At 38.5% G+C, this 16,987-nt stretch overlaps 1 protein-coding gene across 1 annotated transcript in view; it reads left to right on the top strand.

Moving 5' to 3' along the window:
• Window positions 1–15,714, top strand: part of mapkapk2a (MAPK activated protein kinase 2a) — a 29,821-nt gene extending 14,107 nt beyond the window's left edge. The window contains exons 2-10 of the mRNA XM_008409246.2: window positions 1,950–2,089; window positions 9,988–10,052; window positions 10,199–10,278; window positions 10,384–10,510; window positions 11,060–11,135; window positions 11,225–11,349; window positions 12,718–12,803; window positions 12,928–13,008; window positions 13,995–15,714. Coding sequence (XP_008407468.1) covers window positions 1,950–2,089; window positions 9,988–10,052; window positions 10,199–10,278; window positions 10,384–10,510; window positions 11,060–11,135; window positions 11,225–11,349; window positions 12,718–12,803; window positions 12,928–13,008; window positions 13,995–14,132 — 918 coding nt within the window. The 3' untranslated portion in view covers window positions 14,133–15,714. The remainder of the gene's footprint in view (window positions 1–1,949; window positions 2,090–9,987; window positions 10,053–10,198; window positions 10,279–10,383; window positions 10,511–11,059; window positions 11,136–11,224; window positions 11,350–12,717; window positions 12,804–12,927; window positions 13,009–13,994) is intronic.
• The last annotated feature ends 1,273 nt before the right edge of the window (window positions 15,715–16,987 follow it).

Genomic DNA, 16,987 nt, shown 5'->3' on the forward strand with positions numbered 1-16,987 from the left:
GACTGAAGGTATACCCCCAGTGGAGTGGATTACATAAAGTTTTTTTTCTTTTAATTCATGATTTACACTTTTAACAATGTTCATTCTGTCTGAATTTAGATAAAATTTTGCTTTTCTTTTGTCTGTTGTTCTGAATACAAACAGACTACAATGCCGGTAGTCTCCGAATGTTTCAGATTATTCTGAAAACTGAATTCATTTGTTAAAAACTAACTAAGCTGCTGGGAAACTTGTGGCTATTGGAAAATGACTTCTAGTATATTCAGCATGTAGCAAGGATAGAAATGCATCCCTAAAGCCTCCCTGGCACAGTTATGAAGTCTAAAACACAGCTACACTCTTTTGGTAATTCAGATGTGGCTGCTTTTTTTGGACTGCTTTCTGCTTGTGACTACAGCCTGCATCTGATTGATGTTGAATTAAATTTTAAAAATAATTAATTCTAAAGAGAAATTAAAGGCTGTAACTCGGACTTGACAGCACCATTGCCACTGTTTTGAAAGTAATTTATTTCAGGGTTAAGAAATATCCCCATAATCGTTAAAGCTTGCTTTTAATCTCTGAGCTACTCTGTAAAGGTAGATATTTAGCTCTTTGTGTGTGAAGTTTCTGTTTTACAACATTTTTTGGTGTGTTGTATCGACCTACATTTAGTTGAGATTTTTTTGTCAATTAGTACAATAATGCCTGTAAATTACCCGTATTCCTTCCTAGATGCTAATATTTTTGTACTATAAATGCTAAAACCTGCAAACTATTAAAGCTTCAGCTTAAGTCGTTTCTTTTATTGTTCTACCGTTTTGGACAGCCACAGCTGCTTTCCTCTGTAAACTGCTTACTTAGCAGCACACAAGTCCACTGACGGTGTGTGTTGTGAAGCACCAGAGATACTTTTTGCTCAGAGGAATGACGCTCACTCTATTGTATTATGACAGTGGGCTGGGTTGGAATGTAACATAACAAAGTAGATGGACTGTGGCTCATTGTCCACTCTCCGTTTTTTCTTTTTTCTTTTAATATATTTTTTTTTACTCCATGAGAATAAATAAGTGTTAATTGCAGGACAACATGATGTCTCTAATTGAAATATGTGCACACACTCATTTCTCATTAGTTTTATTTTTATTTTTTCAGGTACACAGCTTATATTATAATCACTATCTGAATTGTAAGGAAATAATTTTTGGTTAAGAAAAAAGTCATGTCATCTTCACTTACTTTTAATAAATTGATTAGTTTATGCATAAAATTACCAGACTAGATGGATACACATGCGTGATTGGTGTGTGTGTGTGTTTTGCAGGTGTTTTTAGGTCACATGCTTATTTGATCAGTCAGGTGTTTTACTGCTACGCGAGACACAACTTTCTCTGTGTGCTGTTGGTTGTTTGAGCTGATGACTGTCCACTGTTTACTCTTCAGCATACATGTTCTGCCAGTTCATATAAAAAAAACTCAAAACATTATGCCTATTTAAATCGTTATTGCATCAGACAGTGTTGTTGAATGTTAGTGTTGCTGTTTACAAACATTCAATTAATTGACTATTTTCATGTAGACGTTTTTACAAGGATTGTGACAGAAATAAAGTCAAAGACGATGTGCTGACAGTGTCGCAGACAGGGGGCGCCACCTGCTCACAAGTCTAAATAAAAAAATACTCCTGTCTATTTAACATTTTGCCATCTGGGGGCAGCATAACATCTCCAGGTTGCTGCTGCTTCATGCTACGTGCAACATTCTGTCATAAGATGGCAATTTTTTTTAAAATGCCTAAATGGAAGAGAAAAAACAGAAAATAAGTTCACCACTTTGAGTTTAGTCTTTTTATTTGTTGTCTGTCAGTACTCTTATGTAATCCAGGTTGTTCCATGTTCAATATAAATAGATATTTACATATGGTACACGTATTGTTCGTCACACTCACTCTTTTTTGTGTTTGTGCTCAGATGCTGCAGGACTGTCCCAAGGCGCGCAGGGAAGTGGAGCTGCACTGGAGGGCGTCCCCATGCGCCAATATTGTGCGCATCATTGATGTTTATGAGAACCTCTATCAGGGCAAGAAGTGTCTCCTTATTGTCATGGAGTGGTGAGTGCACAGTCTGTCTACACAGACCCTCATTCAACAGAGGTTCTCCTTTATAGATGGTGTGAAACACTTTGATTCAATTTGTTCACTCATCAAAATAGCAATATTCTAAGATTTCTGTTCCTGTTTGAGCTGAAAATTCAAACATCTTCATATTATGTCTACATTATTTATCGTTCCGAGTGTCTAAAGCTTCTCCATGAGAGCGCCTTTAACTGGTTCCTCCCCAGTCAGCCCTGTCCAGACTCGACCCCAGTTGCAGATCCTGCATGGCTCTTCCTTGCTACCTTTACCACTCTGGGGGTAGAACAGACCGCGCCTTGCCGTGTATCATTCGCAAGCTAATTTTATTGATAGCAGATTGCATTTGCTGATCGGCAAGAGATGTCACCAGGCGAAGGCCGGACCTGTCAAGATCCAAACCGCATCGTCTCAAACACTGATGTGTGGACTGGCGGATATGCCGTCTGCTATCAGAAAGCTGATAGTGTGGAAAGGTGTAATCAGAAGCAAAATCAGAAGCACATGCATCAACATCTGGAGCGAAATAACTGTGATTTCAAAGCCCTGCAAGCAACACGTGACTCTGGAAAAACGAGAATGCAATGAAAAGACGAGCAACCGTGCAGCTCTGGTTGACGTTCTGTCAAATCAAGTTTTGCACTGACTGTCTTGAAACACCGGAACTTAGTTTGACGTGACGTGCGTTTTATTCTTTGTTTGGGTTTTCGTTTTCAATAATGTTCGTGCATGGATCTTGCACTGCATCGTTTGACTTCATCACCTGAATTTAAAGCTTGCACACGTCCATAAAAATGAAAATAAAGTGCTGCATTATAGATAAATTTGTACATTTAGCAAAAACAATCAGCTAACCTGAATTGTTTTCATTATGTTTGGGCCAGATATGAATTTCTATAAGATAAAATGAAATATCTGGGTTTATTTGAGTCCATGCAAACCACAACCTCAAGGTTTTCAGTTGCTGAATGTTGCTGCTAACAGCCTCATCGGAGCGCCAACCACAGCTCCTGAGCTCTCATGGCTCGCCCACGTTCCTGCTCATAATCACAGCAGCAAAACGGTGAGGAACACGCTGCCAACAGAGACGCTCCATGTTTCAGTAGAACCGAACCAGACATTCACCAGCTAGAGTTGAGCTTGACAATGGGGAACGGGCTTAAACTGTCATAACAAAATACAGGGAAATCTATTCTGGGAAAAATATACCACATCCGTAGCTCTTCCGACTTGCCCAACATGCCCTCCTTCACTGGAGCCAAGGGTCAAGTTCATGTCATTCTTCATTTGCTACAGTAAGAGTGGAAGTGGAAGCAATTTGTTTCCGTTTTTCTCACAGATGTCAGGTTTTTGGCACTTTTTACAGTATTATTTCAAATATTTTTTTCAATTTGTACTTTTTTGACTTCAATGACAATCTGACTCCTGATCCAGTTTCTTTTATTAGGATTTTTCTCATTTCTATTTTTTTTAGTTAATTATTTAAAATTAAAGAGTTGCAAGTTGATAATGAGGAAACCCCCCCATCAATTTTCCTATTTTAGTTTGTTTCAACAATTTAAAGGGACACTATTATGTAAAATGGACTGTTTTGAGCTTTACGTCATTTTTTCACGATATTCCCTCATAAAAAACATTCTTGGAGTGTTGCTTTGATTTGAGAAGTTTTTTAATCTCCAGTGGCAAAACAGTAGGTGCCTTTGAGGTGCAGCTCCTTTTCAGAGTTGCAGTTTCCTAGCATCCTTCACGCGAGACTCCCCCACTCTGCTCCTTTTAACTAGCCAGCAGCAATTGGCAAACACCTGGTGGAGCTGTACATCTGCTGAGCTCATTATATGAGCCACTTCTCAGTCCAATGCTTTTAAAAACATTGTTAGACTTAGGAGAGAAGCCATGTTGTGATGAAGTTCTGAAGACGGAGATTCAGAAAGAACAGGCGTTTATAAAGTGAATTATGAAGTCAAACATCTTCCAAGTCTTGATTTATACAGTATTTTCATAACAACCGAATGTAACGGAGTTACTTTATTGTGCTATAAAATAGCACTACGTGCCTGGAAAATGCATTATACTGCCCCTTTAAATCGTACATCAGAGAACTTTGAGACACAAACTGATTTTTGCCCTATTTAGCATTTCTTTTTCTTTCACCTCACACCTTTGCCAGCTTCTGTTTCGCTTTGCTTTGATGAATTTTCGCAGACGTCTTTAAGGTAGCCCAAAATGACTCGCCAACTAACTGTACCCATCTGATTTGTTCCCATTGAACATTTTATATTGTAATCACTTTCGAGAATTTACAATTTCAAAAGTGTAGATCAGTGGTCCCCAAACTACGGCCCGACTCCGGCCCCCCACCAGAGAAGGGAAAATTTATGTGGCCCTCACAGGAAAAAGTTCGGGGACCCCTGGTGTAGATGGTACTGACAAGTTTCGTCACATTGTCGGTACCATCTTTGACGATTTTTTTATTTGAATAGAATCAGAACAACTTTGTCCACCAAGTGTTCTGTGGACGTCCACCGTCATCTCCTCTGTCCTGAGCGGGTTGAGCTCAAAGTGGTTCTGACTGCACCAGTGGGCCGGCAGGTCCACTTACTCTTAGCATCCTGACTCATCGTTGTCCTGGACCAGACTGGTGATGGTGGCTTACTTTTATAACAATTAATAAACATATTTCCTGCTATCTTAAGAACGTTATGTTGCTTACAGTGAGAGAATATCCTAAGAAATGTTCATTAAAAATCTAAAGCAAAACGTATCCAGTCTTTGTCTGAAATAATGACCGCCCACACATGTGGTCGGTGAATAAGTCAGTTTGTACTACGTGTTATCGGAAGTGCTTTGCAGGCTGACTTACAAACCCAATTTTGATCATAAGTCATAAAAAGCCCAAGTCCGTAACACCTCATGCAATGTGATGCTGACCAAACGATCAGTGAGTCATTCTTTTCAATTGTTTCGTTTTTACCCATTTAATGTTTCTACTTCCAGAAGGGATGTGCATGCTAAGTGTGATTAAAGCTTAGCATTTCATCTTTAGTCTAAAGTTCTTGTATCTTTCTGTTTACAGGTCAGTGTGGTTTAATGTGCAGAGTAGGGCTGTCGTAAACGAATATTTTAGTAGTTAAGTAAGCTATCAATTTTTACAATTAAAGTAATTGGATAAAAAAAAAGATCAAATAAAATATTGGTAAATCTGGCACAACACCGGTGTTGCAAACGGATATCAATATCAGTCCAATTTTCATATTTAAGCATCCCTAACAGTTACTTCTCCGTAGTTTAGAAAACTAACCTGTAACAATAATAGCTCACTTTCTAAGTTAACCTGAAGAAAAGTTATACAAAAATCTGAAATTCTATTCAATTTAATGATAAAGAGGCAGGCTCACAAATATGCTTATAAAAAATGTCTATGATCCAGCTTTTAGTTTATGTATTCATCTTCAGTGAGTTTAACAGATGATCTCTCACCTTGCCCCATACCTGTCGAGCTTTGGGTTTGAGAATATGGGAAATGTCACCTGGTGTGGGGGGCAGGCGAACGAACGAAAGATGGGAATAGAGGGGAGGAAATGGAGCAGGGGACAGCCGAACGCGAGTCAGGGGGAGAAAGACGAACGGTAGACCAGGGGATGAACATAAGAACGGAGGGGGGAGCAATACGGGATATTTACGGCATCTTTGTTCGTCACGCTCAGAAATTCATCTACCAGTCATGTACCGCCACAATGCGCTCCGCCACCCGTTTGTTGAGACCGGGATGATATGAAATTTATTGTGCTGTTCGTCCGTAAAGCTACACTTGCACTGTAACCATCAATACTCAGCCGCCCGCTGTGTTCAGTCTATCCGCTCACCTGTGTAAATACTCCTCAGCGCTCTTCCCGCTGTTCGCTCTGAACCAGCGGCTCCGGGAGGAGAAAGGCTGCCGTACTCCAGGCATCGCGCCGGTCATTTTAAGGATTCTTATTGATCCCCAAAAACGATGACAACCTGGGCATTATTATCAATCAATAAAATCCCCACGGGCCCAACTTGAAAATTGGACGTTATGCTGCTAACCGTTAGCTTTCGTCAACAACTCGGAAGCGGAAGTCAGAGCTGCGTGCGAAGCAAATAATGTTCCGGCTGGAACAAGGTGCGCTAAATAATAAAAAGTAACTCAATGAAGCTTCGAGGCAGGTAAATTTTCCTTGAGGAATTTTAATGAGCGAGGTTCTTGAATCAGTCGAGGAATCGTTTCATCCATATAGTACTTTATATTGTGATCTTCCCAGAAATACATTGGATGTTAAATAAGTATAAAAATGAACTAAATAGCAGGAATCTGTTTGGCTAGCTAATTTTGCTACATTTATCTGTGAAAAACACACAAAGTAAAAAACATGGCTTCAGCAACTTTGTATTTGTTTGCATGATGTTTAACATATAAAAACTGAGGGGAAAAAAGAACAGAAGTTGTGGAAAAATAATCTTTAATACAGACACTTTATATTTAAATGTCTTTTTCACAGGCTTATTATTTTACCATTTAAAGCTAATTTAATTTTATTTACTTATGGAGTGGGTGGAGGCTGTTTTTTATGATAAATATTAGTTCATTAGTAATGCATTGTGATGACTTTTCAGCTTAGGCTGATCCTTATGGTCTGAGTTGAATCATTTAATTAAGATTCACAGTTCACTACTTTATTTCGCGAAGCTGTCATCATTGTAATGATTCAGTTTCTGTTTATATCTACAGCCCACAGGTGCTAGTGTTAAGAAGGCAAAGTTTTAGCCTACAAAGGTTAATTTTATTCAGCTTTTATTGTAAATTTACTCAGCATGACCTTGGTGCAAAATGACCCATTTCCTCTAAACTACTTACTGTTATTTCCTTTCCATTTCCACTTTGTTGCATTTTAAAACCGCCAAACCCCCATAAAGTTATCACACGTGCATCCTTTTTGCTGTGTGGTTGTCCTCGCTGCACAAAGGCAGACGTGTGAGCTGAGGTGCTCATGCAGTGGTGTAGCAAGTGATGAGTAATTTCCTTGAGAGATTCTGTGACAATTAAAGAAAAAGGTAGGTTTTCTTATGAAATCAAAACATTTCCTAGAATATTACACTTGGAGAACTATCTTGATGACCTGATTGTTCTGCTACCTGATACATGAGTCATTGAGTCTGACCTACATTAGGCACTTTGAACAATGGACCCATGTGGTGTAAAGGGTCACAATGCCAGAGTCTCTACAGAATTTCCAAAATTAATCCCTTCCTAATTAAAGTAACCTAGACAGGCATAGATATGTTTATCTTAAACATATTCAATTACAAATAGTTTGGTTGAGAACTCCTTAATCCAACATTTGTAATTAAGACACATTAATGTATAGAACACAAATTTTAATTTGATTCGGTCTGCATTTATTAGAAACAGTCGTTTGAGATGTGGAGTCAGTCTCTATCGTTTCAGATGATTAAACACGCTCACACTGCTGATGGGATGTGAAACAGTGTAGGCTGATGTGTGTGTAAGAATGCCGTTTCCAGTTTTTTTTTTCGTTTTTTTTTTTTTTGCTGTTTCAGTAAGAAATATGTACCCGTTCTTCACCGTTAATCAAAATCATCATGGCTTGTGAAACAAAATTCATGCCCTCAACAGTTTTGAGAAACGTAGAGGAAGAGGGTTGGGCCGAGACACTTTGAGAATACCTCCTTTCTCTGAACCATGTTTGGAAGAAAAAAAAAGAGAGAGATTGAGTTAGATTTGTATGAAAGACGGCCTGCATTGCTTAAAGGTTTCCGCCGTCCGTTTCTCAGAATGCAAAATTTAACACGTGCTGCGGTTCTGGAGGGGGTCCCTCTGCTCTAATTCTGAGTCTGCCTCTCCTGAAACCACTCGTATGCCTGCGGAGCCGATCCTCAGCGACGTGAGCCGTTCAGCAGATGTGAAATTGGTATTGATGATTTGATCTGAAACTCGTGCAGTCATAGCGAGCAAAAAGACTAAATGAAACTTATGGAGTAAGTTGGAGAGTTTTCTCATATGCAGGAAGTGATCATTAGCTGCATTTTTGTCAGTATTTGCTGAGATATTGCAGAACTTTATAGAGGTGTCCCTGTGTAAAGTTGTCTTTATAAATGACAACTCATGTTGTTGGTAGTGTTGAGTGAAAAATGTGTCAATATAGATTTCCCCTGAGAAGTACACACATTTATCATGGGCATGAATATCACAAGAGAGGGTTGTCTAACTCCAGACCTCAAAAGTCAGTCACCCATGGTCACTGCTTTTAAACTGGCATCCCTTTGGTGCACAAGGTTGTGTTGATTAAAGAAACCCAGTCTAAATAATATATGCAAGCTCAGACAAATGCGCACACTCCCACTAACTTTAGATAATTGTACTTTAGCAAGTTGCAAAGTAACCACACTTTTTGTAACTTTTAAGTCAGTTCTGGGAATAATTCTGTCTGCACATTTGAGAACTCTCTCTGTCAGACTTGGCAGACCTTATGTACGTTAGTTGACTGTCACAGACTCTGCTCTGAAGATTTCTAGGGGTTCGGTTTTCTGACCGATCACCAATCGGTAAAAAGCCTGACCTGACGACGCTGATATTTTTATTTTTTTTGTCTGAAAAGTCACTAAATATAACGAAGGTCATTAAACTGGCAACAGTGACATGATCTGATGGCCACGATCCCTCAAAACTAAGAAAATGAAAGCCGATGCATCGTCTGACCCTAAAGGTTGCTCCCCTAACGAGGCCCCGTACTGCTCAGGCTATTCCAGAAGCTACATTTCTGCCTGTCATCTGTAAAAACAAAAACTGTCACCCTCAATGAAAGAAAATTGGTTCAAAATGAACCCTTAAAGCTCCATGTTAATCTGGGAATTGCTGTAACACCATAGTGGGTGTCCAGAGTGAAATAAGTTCAGATAAGCCCTCACTCAAAAATTGGCATCTTTTAAGACTTTAGTTGGACAAGCCAAATATCTTCAGCTTTGTGGTCAAATTATGCCACTGAGTCATAATATTGATGATAATATAATAAATATTTGAGTCAAAATGGAGCTTTCAGTCTAAATAAGCCTGCACCATTAAATACATATTCTCTTACTTCATGCTCTACTTCTCATTAAACCATCTTTTCTGCTGAGGACTCAGATGTGTATGTAAATGTACAATTTTCACACTGTTTTAATGTCAAAAACCTCGTGCTGATTCAGAGAGAATGCGCTGCTTTAGTCATCAGTATTACTGGAACGGACCACACTTCTATTGGCTGCTATATTCAGACTGATTTTATGCATCTCACTTCAGAGCTCTGCATTTTATGTCTCCAGAAATTGGATTGAAATTTTTTTTAGTTCAGATTTGATTTCTGACAAAGACAAAAGAGAAAACAGAAAAACTCCAGTTTCTAAACAGAGCTAACCCCATTATCACTTTTTTTTTTTTTTCCCCTTTTGGTCGCCCGACAAACCACAGACCACCTGTTACAGGGAAAAGGAAGTTAGAAAAAAAAACGCTCGTCTTGTCTATTCTTTGAAACTGCTAGTATGCTGAAGTAGGGCTTGCTTGAAAAATGAGCAGAGCATTGCCATATTTGGAAGTTTTAGATTCATTCAAAAGGTCAGCAATATCTGCTTTTCAGCATTTATCTCCTGTTGGGAACACCGAGTAATGAGCATCCTCTGCTTATAGTGCTAAATCACTCCTTCCTGCAGGATTTCCATCATCTTCAGTGGTATCCAAACCCAAACCCTCTTGATTTCACCTCTTGGATAAAATGTCATTCTTGTGCAACTCCTCCTAATGAAGATGTTCTGTAGATCCATGTATGTTATTAACGCCGCTTGTGGCGTCTCTTTTACAGTATGGACGGCGGTGAGCTTTTCAGTCGAATCCAGGACAGAGGAGACCAGGCCTTCACAGAGAAAGGTAGAGTGGTTTTTCATGAGGAAGACTACCAAATGCTACAATCACCTTCACATTACACAACTGGATTACTTTATTTGCTACAGTTGCAGTGTTGATGTGCATGTTTGACCACTTGTAATATTTGTAAAAAAATATCTTCATTGTAGAGGCCTCTGACATCATGAAGAGCATCGGAGAAGCGATCCAATTTTTACATGCCATCAATATTGCGCACAGAGATGTGAAGGTTTGTTTCTTATCTTATTGTTATGCTCGTTATTTATCTGGAATAATAATAAAAACAAAAATGACACCTGCAGGTTGTAAAGTATCTCTGTGGTTCTTCCTTCAGCCAGAGAACTTGCTGTATTCCTCGAAGAGGCCCAGGGCTCTCCTGAAACTCACAGACTTTGGCTTTGCCAAGGAGACGACCTCACACAACTCTTTAGATACTCCCTGCTACACACCTTACTACGTTGGTAAGAGTCTGCACCTGCAGCGCTCTCACGTCAGACCGTTGGTTGTTTTTTTTTTAGCCGCTGCCTGCTGTGAGATTCTGACAATATGAGTAAAAATGACAAGTTTTCACGGTATTGCACAGAAACGTGATCCAAGTACCTTTTTTTTAATAATAGAAAAGTGACAATTATTTCAAGTGGACATTTATAGTTTTATCTGTGAGATTCATTTATTGTTGTAAGGGCCAGCATTCCGTCAAACAACACTTTGCTCAAATAAACCTTAAATTGCCTTTGTTTTTTAAATTATTATTGTCACATCTACTGCGCTTTATTGCCTCATTGTTTGGTATTTTATGTCTTTTTGTTTTTTCTACTTGTCTATCATGACGTGTGCTGCTGCCTTTTTTTTTTTTTTTCTTTGGCCAGGTCACTCTGGTGAAAGAGGTCTAGATCTTAGTATTTTTTTAATCTGGTTAAATAAAGGTTCAATAATAAACAAAGAAAATGCTGGTCAAATAAATTTATTAAACTTTATTTTTCTTTCTTTTATTCAAATTGTGTTTACAGCTCCAGAGGTTCTTGGTCCAGAGAAGTATGACAAGTCATGCGACATGTGGTCTTTGGGCGTCATTATGTATATTCTGTAAGTCGCTCATTCTGGGTTTTCTATCCCTTCACCTCACTAATTGTTAGTTTGTTTTTTTTCTCTAATCTTACCTTTATACCCGACAGGTTGTGTGGATACCCTCCTTTTTATTCTAACCATGGCCTGGCCATCTCTCCTGGGATGAAGAAGAGGATAAGGATGGGCCAGTATGAATTTCCCAACCCTGAGTGGTCAGAGGTGTCAGAAGAAGGTAAGACTAAAGCTGAACTTTCTATTTTGCTTAAACAATTTATAGAAAGTGCTGTAAAAATAAATATGCAATAGTTTTGTAGTGTTTAAATGTTTTTTTTAAATAAATCTCTGTATAGATTATTGTATATTTCTAAATCGTGCACTTAAAGCTCTGACACAGGTGAACAATTAATTTTTTTATTATGGTTAGAATTTGATGATGTGATTATTAAGCTCCTGCTGGTGTTTGAAACTTCCCAATAAACCATGACAGATTGCAAAACTGATCAAGAAATTGAAACTGATGAAGGTGTTTCACCTCTAATGCTGCCGCCGCCCGCTAAGCCGAAAGTCGACTCTCGTTTCATGAGTAATATGCAAGTTTTAAAAAGAAAACTGAAGCTACGTAGTGATGATGTGTAACTGTACAGTTTCTCTCCAAATAACGGATGCGGCAGTGGATCGTCTCAATAGTTGAACTCACTTTAATTCACTTTGGAAAAATCTACGCAAGTGTTTTTTTTTTTTTACCAACAATGTTTCAAAGAACCATGATTTTCTTGAACGCTGCATAAAAAGTACTTTGTTCTATTACATAAAAATAAAGTGAATCCATTAATGCATTGCCTCACTAGTATGCAACAGGAAGAGCCAATCAGAATTGTGTATATCTGTGTTTGGTGAAGTTTTGTTATTCCAATGCAGGTTGTAGCCAATTGGAGTTTTAACATAATAAAGAAGATATGAGAACAGCATTGAAAGTTTTTGAAAGCTGAGGCATTTTAAGCTAACATCTTATAGTAGCAATTAGCCTGGTTAGCCTGACTAAAAAAAATTACTACTTTCATGTATTCATCCTGGGGAATATAGACCCATATCTTAATCTTAATGATTTACAAAATCCTATAAAAAATATAATATGTCTGTATGGAATTGTGTGTCCATAGATCCTTAAAAAGTCTTAAATTAATGTATCTAAAATTAAAGCCTTAAAATATTTAAAATTCATTACAAAAAAGTAAACTGGCTTTAAATCACAGATCTTAAATGTTGTATTGGCAGGACTACTTAATTGTATATTCTATTTTTTATTTTTTCCTCGCGGGTCATTTCTGTCAGGTAAAAGGTTGAATCACGCGCGACATCGTTCCATGACTCACTGCTAATGTATCCTAGCTAGCTAGCTATGTAGCTTTTTTTGCATTTGTCATGGGTAAGTGTAATTTTATCGCCAGTTTGCTGGACGAAGTGTATACATGTCTGTGGAGATATAGATCTTAATTTCCATAACGGTTTTGGAAAGTCTTGAATTTGAGTTGGTGAAACCTTGAGAGAGAGCTGAAGATATGCAAGTGAAATCATGGACATGCACGTCTTCTTTCCGCAGCTAAACAACTGATCAGGACCCTCCTAAAGACCGAGCCGACCCAAAGGATGACCATCACAGAGTTCATGAATCATCCATGGATCAACGTGAGTGAACCATAATGTTCATCTTAATGGTTTTGTAATTTCCTACTGAATTATTTTGGTCAGCATTACTGCTCTAACCTTAGAGTTGTTGTTTATTTTTCTTTTTTTCTTTTTTTTCCTGAAGCAATCAATGGAGGTTCCCCAGACCCCTCTTCACACCAGTAGGGTTTTAAAGGAGGAGAGGGATGCGTGGGAGGAAGTCAAGGTGAGGCATTTGTTTTTCTCGATCTGAAATGAGATGCAACACACACTTGTGTAAGGAGAAGGTGTTCTTATTTAACTGAATGATTTGCAGCTCTTTCATGGAGGATATTCTCAAAACGTGTTAACAGTTGCAGCATTTGGTTTTGGCTTGTCTTGCGTTTTCTGTTTTGCTTTATCCTGGCACAGCACTACATTAGTGCATGGGAGGTGTTTGTGTACTAATCTTTACATCTGGTCTGCAGATAGGGGAAGGTTGTAAAGAACTGTGCAGAGTTATTTCATAAAGGTTTGCACTGCAAGTTGTATTGCCACCCAACACGGGGGTGTGGTAAGTCTCGACTTCAGCACCTCTGCTGACTGACTTTCTGTCATTGATGGTAACAACTTTGAAGTCATCTGGTTTGAAAGTAACAGGAGTTGCACCAAAACATCTTTCATTTTTCGAATATGTGCCAACGTAGGTATTATAAGTGCACCTAAACAAATAAGAAATTAATTGAAACATTGATTTGTTTCAGTAATTTAATTCAAAAGGCAAAATTTTTTATGTAAATAGTCTTTACACACAGAGTGACATACTTAAAACTTTTATTTCTCTTAATTTTCAGGATTATGGTTCAGAAATAATTAAACCTCATTATTCTGTTCATCATAAAATTACGTAAACACATTAAAAAGGAGAGAATTTTAATGTTAATACACTAATGTATGACCAGACTCTATTTGTAAAGCAGAGAGTCATTGTCAAGGAAGGTAAGCTACAACAGATTTTTGCTAAGAATACTAGTTCAGAGTTCTGTTTCTAAAAATAATGAAAAAGCTGCACAATAGGGATCATTTTAAGAGTTTAGAGGAAATTATCTTTAATCGGAGCTTCAAGAGAAACAATACCCGGGTCATCTCCAGGGCAACGACCGGAGACAACTCATGAAATCTTTTCATTTATGCTCATGCTATAGCCTAATGTCTCGTTGTTCTGTTTCTCAGGAGGAAATGACCAGTGCCTTGGCAACGATGAGGGTCGACTACGAGCAAATCAAAATCAAGACCATTGAAGACTCGACCAATCCACTGCTAACAAAGAGGAGAAAGAAAGCCAACAACCCAAACTCTGCTGCTCACTGAAAGAGTCAGGCTTGCATGCACATACAACACAGGTTGAGAGGAGAAAGCAATAATTTGTCGACACGAGTCGTACTGCATGGATTTTCTCAGTGTTTTATTTTTCTTGGCAAAAGTTTTGTAAAAGTGTATTTTTTTCCTTTTTTTTTTTTTTTTTTTTTTGTTACTCAGCCATTTTAACAAGCTCATCACGCTGCTGCCTGCAGGGTGAAGAGCGGGTACATGTATTTACACCAGAAAAGAGATTATGAAATGTAGGAAAACGGAGGAAAAGGGTGTTTTGGATCTCTCTCTCTCTCCTTCTCTTTTCAAGATATCAGATTGTGTAGTGAGAGGGGCCGCGATGTTGGAACACAACACAAAGCCTTAGCATTAGCTGTAGTTGAAGTCCCCCCCCCCCAACCACAGCCCCCCTTTACCTGTGAATGTTGTATCACGTGGCTAATCCCCAAAAATGGAAACAAGCGAAGGTTTCTCTCTGTGTACATGCAAAGCAAGCAGATGTATTTTGAACTGACAGGAGGAATGTAAAGACACTGTCTGTGGGAATTGGGAAGAAACGGATGCTGATTTCTGGGATTTGGACAGGAAGTCTCTGTCAGGTTCAGTTTGTCTTTATGAATGTTAAACTGAGGCCTATGCACTCAAACAAGGGAACTGTGCCACTGACACTGCACCTCACTCGTAGCCCTTCTCTCCTAACTAAATGTGCGCTTGTCAGACAGAGACGGAGCGAAGAAAGACACCCCAGAGCGACTCTTTCTTTCACATGTAGCTCACTGGAGAGGAGGCGACAAATACTGTATTTTTTCATGGATTTTTATGACCATTTTAGCCTAGACCTTACTGAGTATTGCTTATTAGCATATAGCTTTTAATCCCTTCTTGGCATTTGATTCAAGCTTTTACCAATGTTACCCTTCTGATTTGAAATTATCGGCAGATTGTATGTCAGGTTAAGCCTATGCAGATGTTTGTCAGCTTGGAATACCGTTGAAATTGTCTTTTTTTTATTATTATTTTTGATTGCAAATGTGTTGGGAAGATGTTCTGCATCAATAGGATGGATTTCTGTAAGGAGCAGCATCCTGTACGGTACACACTGGCCCTTTAGAGGTTCTGTTAGAGGGCAGTAATTGGATTGATGTGGATTTATGTCACTGTATGTTCTGCCATTTTCCTGAAGTTCTGAGTTGAATTAGAAAGAACTATGGTGCACAGTCTAAACCACCAGCAGGTTACCACACTGTGTAACTCTTCCCCATCCTTAAGAGTTCAATCAATCTGCCAATACACTTCCTAACTCACTTGGGATCGTAGAAAATGATCAATTGTCATTTTGGTCTTGTCACTTTATAAAATGACACCCACGTTTCCAATTGTATCACATCTCTCATAGTGAGAATGTTTTTTTTTTTTTTATATTATTATTATTTTGTCTTTCCCCGTCGTCCCTCAACTCATCACATCTTTGTAGTGGAAGCACAGATGTGTCTGTTTTTTACCCTCGTCTTTCAGTCTGTTCAGCTCCACCTGCCATACTTTTTTGTCTGCTTCAGCTTTGGATTAAAAAAACCAATGTAAAATAAAACTGGCTCTTCTCTGTTTTTGTGAATGGGAAATCGGAGACGAAAGGCGCCGCACAGATATCACACGTCTTGTAAATGTGTGAACATTTTATTTTGTTTTTAATCTATAGAAATTGGTTTTTATAAGGATTTGGTTTGATAAGTATTTACAAAAATTTATATTGCTTTGGAAAACTATTAATTAAATGCTTTTGGGGGATTTTTTTTATTTTGTGCAACTAGTGGCTTTAAACATGCAGCAAAGGAGTGAGATCCTGAGATTTGTTGCATCAAAATCATATGAGGCGGCTTGAGTTACAGCTGCACCAACCGCATGACACCCTGCTTCATTATGTTTTATTGGAACTTTTTTGCGATGGATCAGTAAGAAACGAAAGGGGAAAAAAAGTGAACAGTTATGAAATCAAAATGTCATTTTTCTTTTTTTAATTTTCCCAGTCTGAAAAGTGTGGTGTGCATTTGCATTCAGCCCCATGACTCAATACTTCACTACAATTACTAGTGATATTTTCCACCACTCTTTTATTCAAAAAAATAGCTTAAACTCATTGTAATTAAAATTTTCAGGTCTTAAGATTCTCAGTTGGATTCGGATCAACCATCACTTTCGTACGTTGAATCTCCAAGCAGCACTCGTTACTGGTTCTCCATAAATATCAGCCTGCAGCTCTGGAATGTCAGCAAGTTCGATGTATAACTCCACCACATGTCCTTTTTTCATCATTCAAAGATGGATTCTTGCTCAGGAAGCGGATCTTGTCAGGGGCCTCAGATCTACATACTGATGCTTCCTGGCTCCTGTAGTTTCAGGACAGACACTCATGTTCTCACAGATGAACTAATACCACAATGTAAGCATGCCAGTGCGTCATTTATGCAAATACAACCTGCAAAGACCAAGAACTGTAATAATCTTCTCTTCTAACATGGATCAGCTTCCTTCAACTTGACAATTATGCTTTACTTTGTGTCAGTCTGTCATGAAATTCCAGTAAAACAACGGTGGGATCAGCTTCAAGGGCACTCCTGCTTAATAAGTACTACTTACAACCAATTTTGCAAACCCTTATGAAGCACTGAGTCAGCCAGTAGCATAAAGTCTTTCTTGACCTCTATGCCCACATTCAGTTCTTTTTTCAAGTCAATCGCATCTTCAAATATGACTCAGTTTGTTGTGTCTGCTCGAGATTTGTGGGTTTTGACACGGGGGTGAATAGACTCAACCCATGACAGAATTGTATCATCGCTCTTTAGCATGAGTGACTCCTG

The sequence above is a fragment of the Poecilia reticulata genome, linkage group LG5 (assembly GCF_000633615.1).
Source record: "Poecilia reticulata strain Guanapo linkage group LG5, Guppy_female_1.0+MT, whole genome shotgun sequence".
NCBI lineage: Eukaryota > Metazoa > Chordata > Actinopteri > Cyprinodontiformes > Poeciliidae > Poecilia > Poecilia reticulata.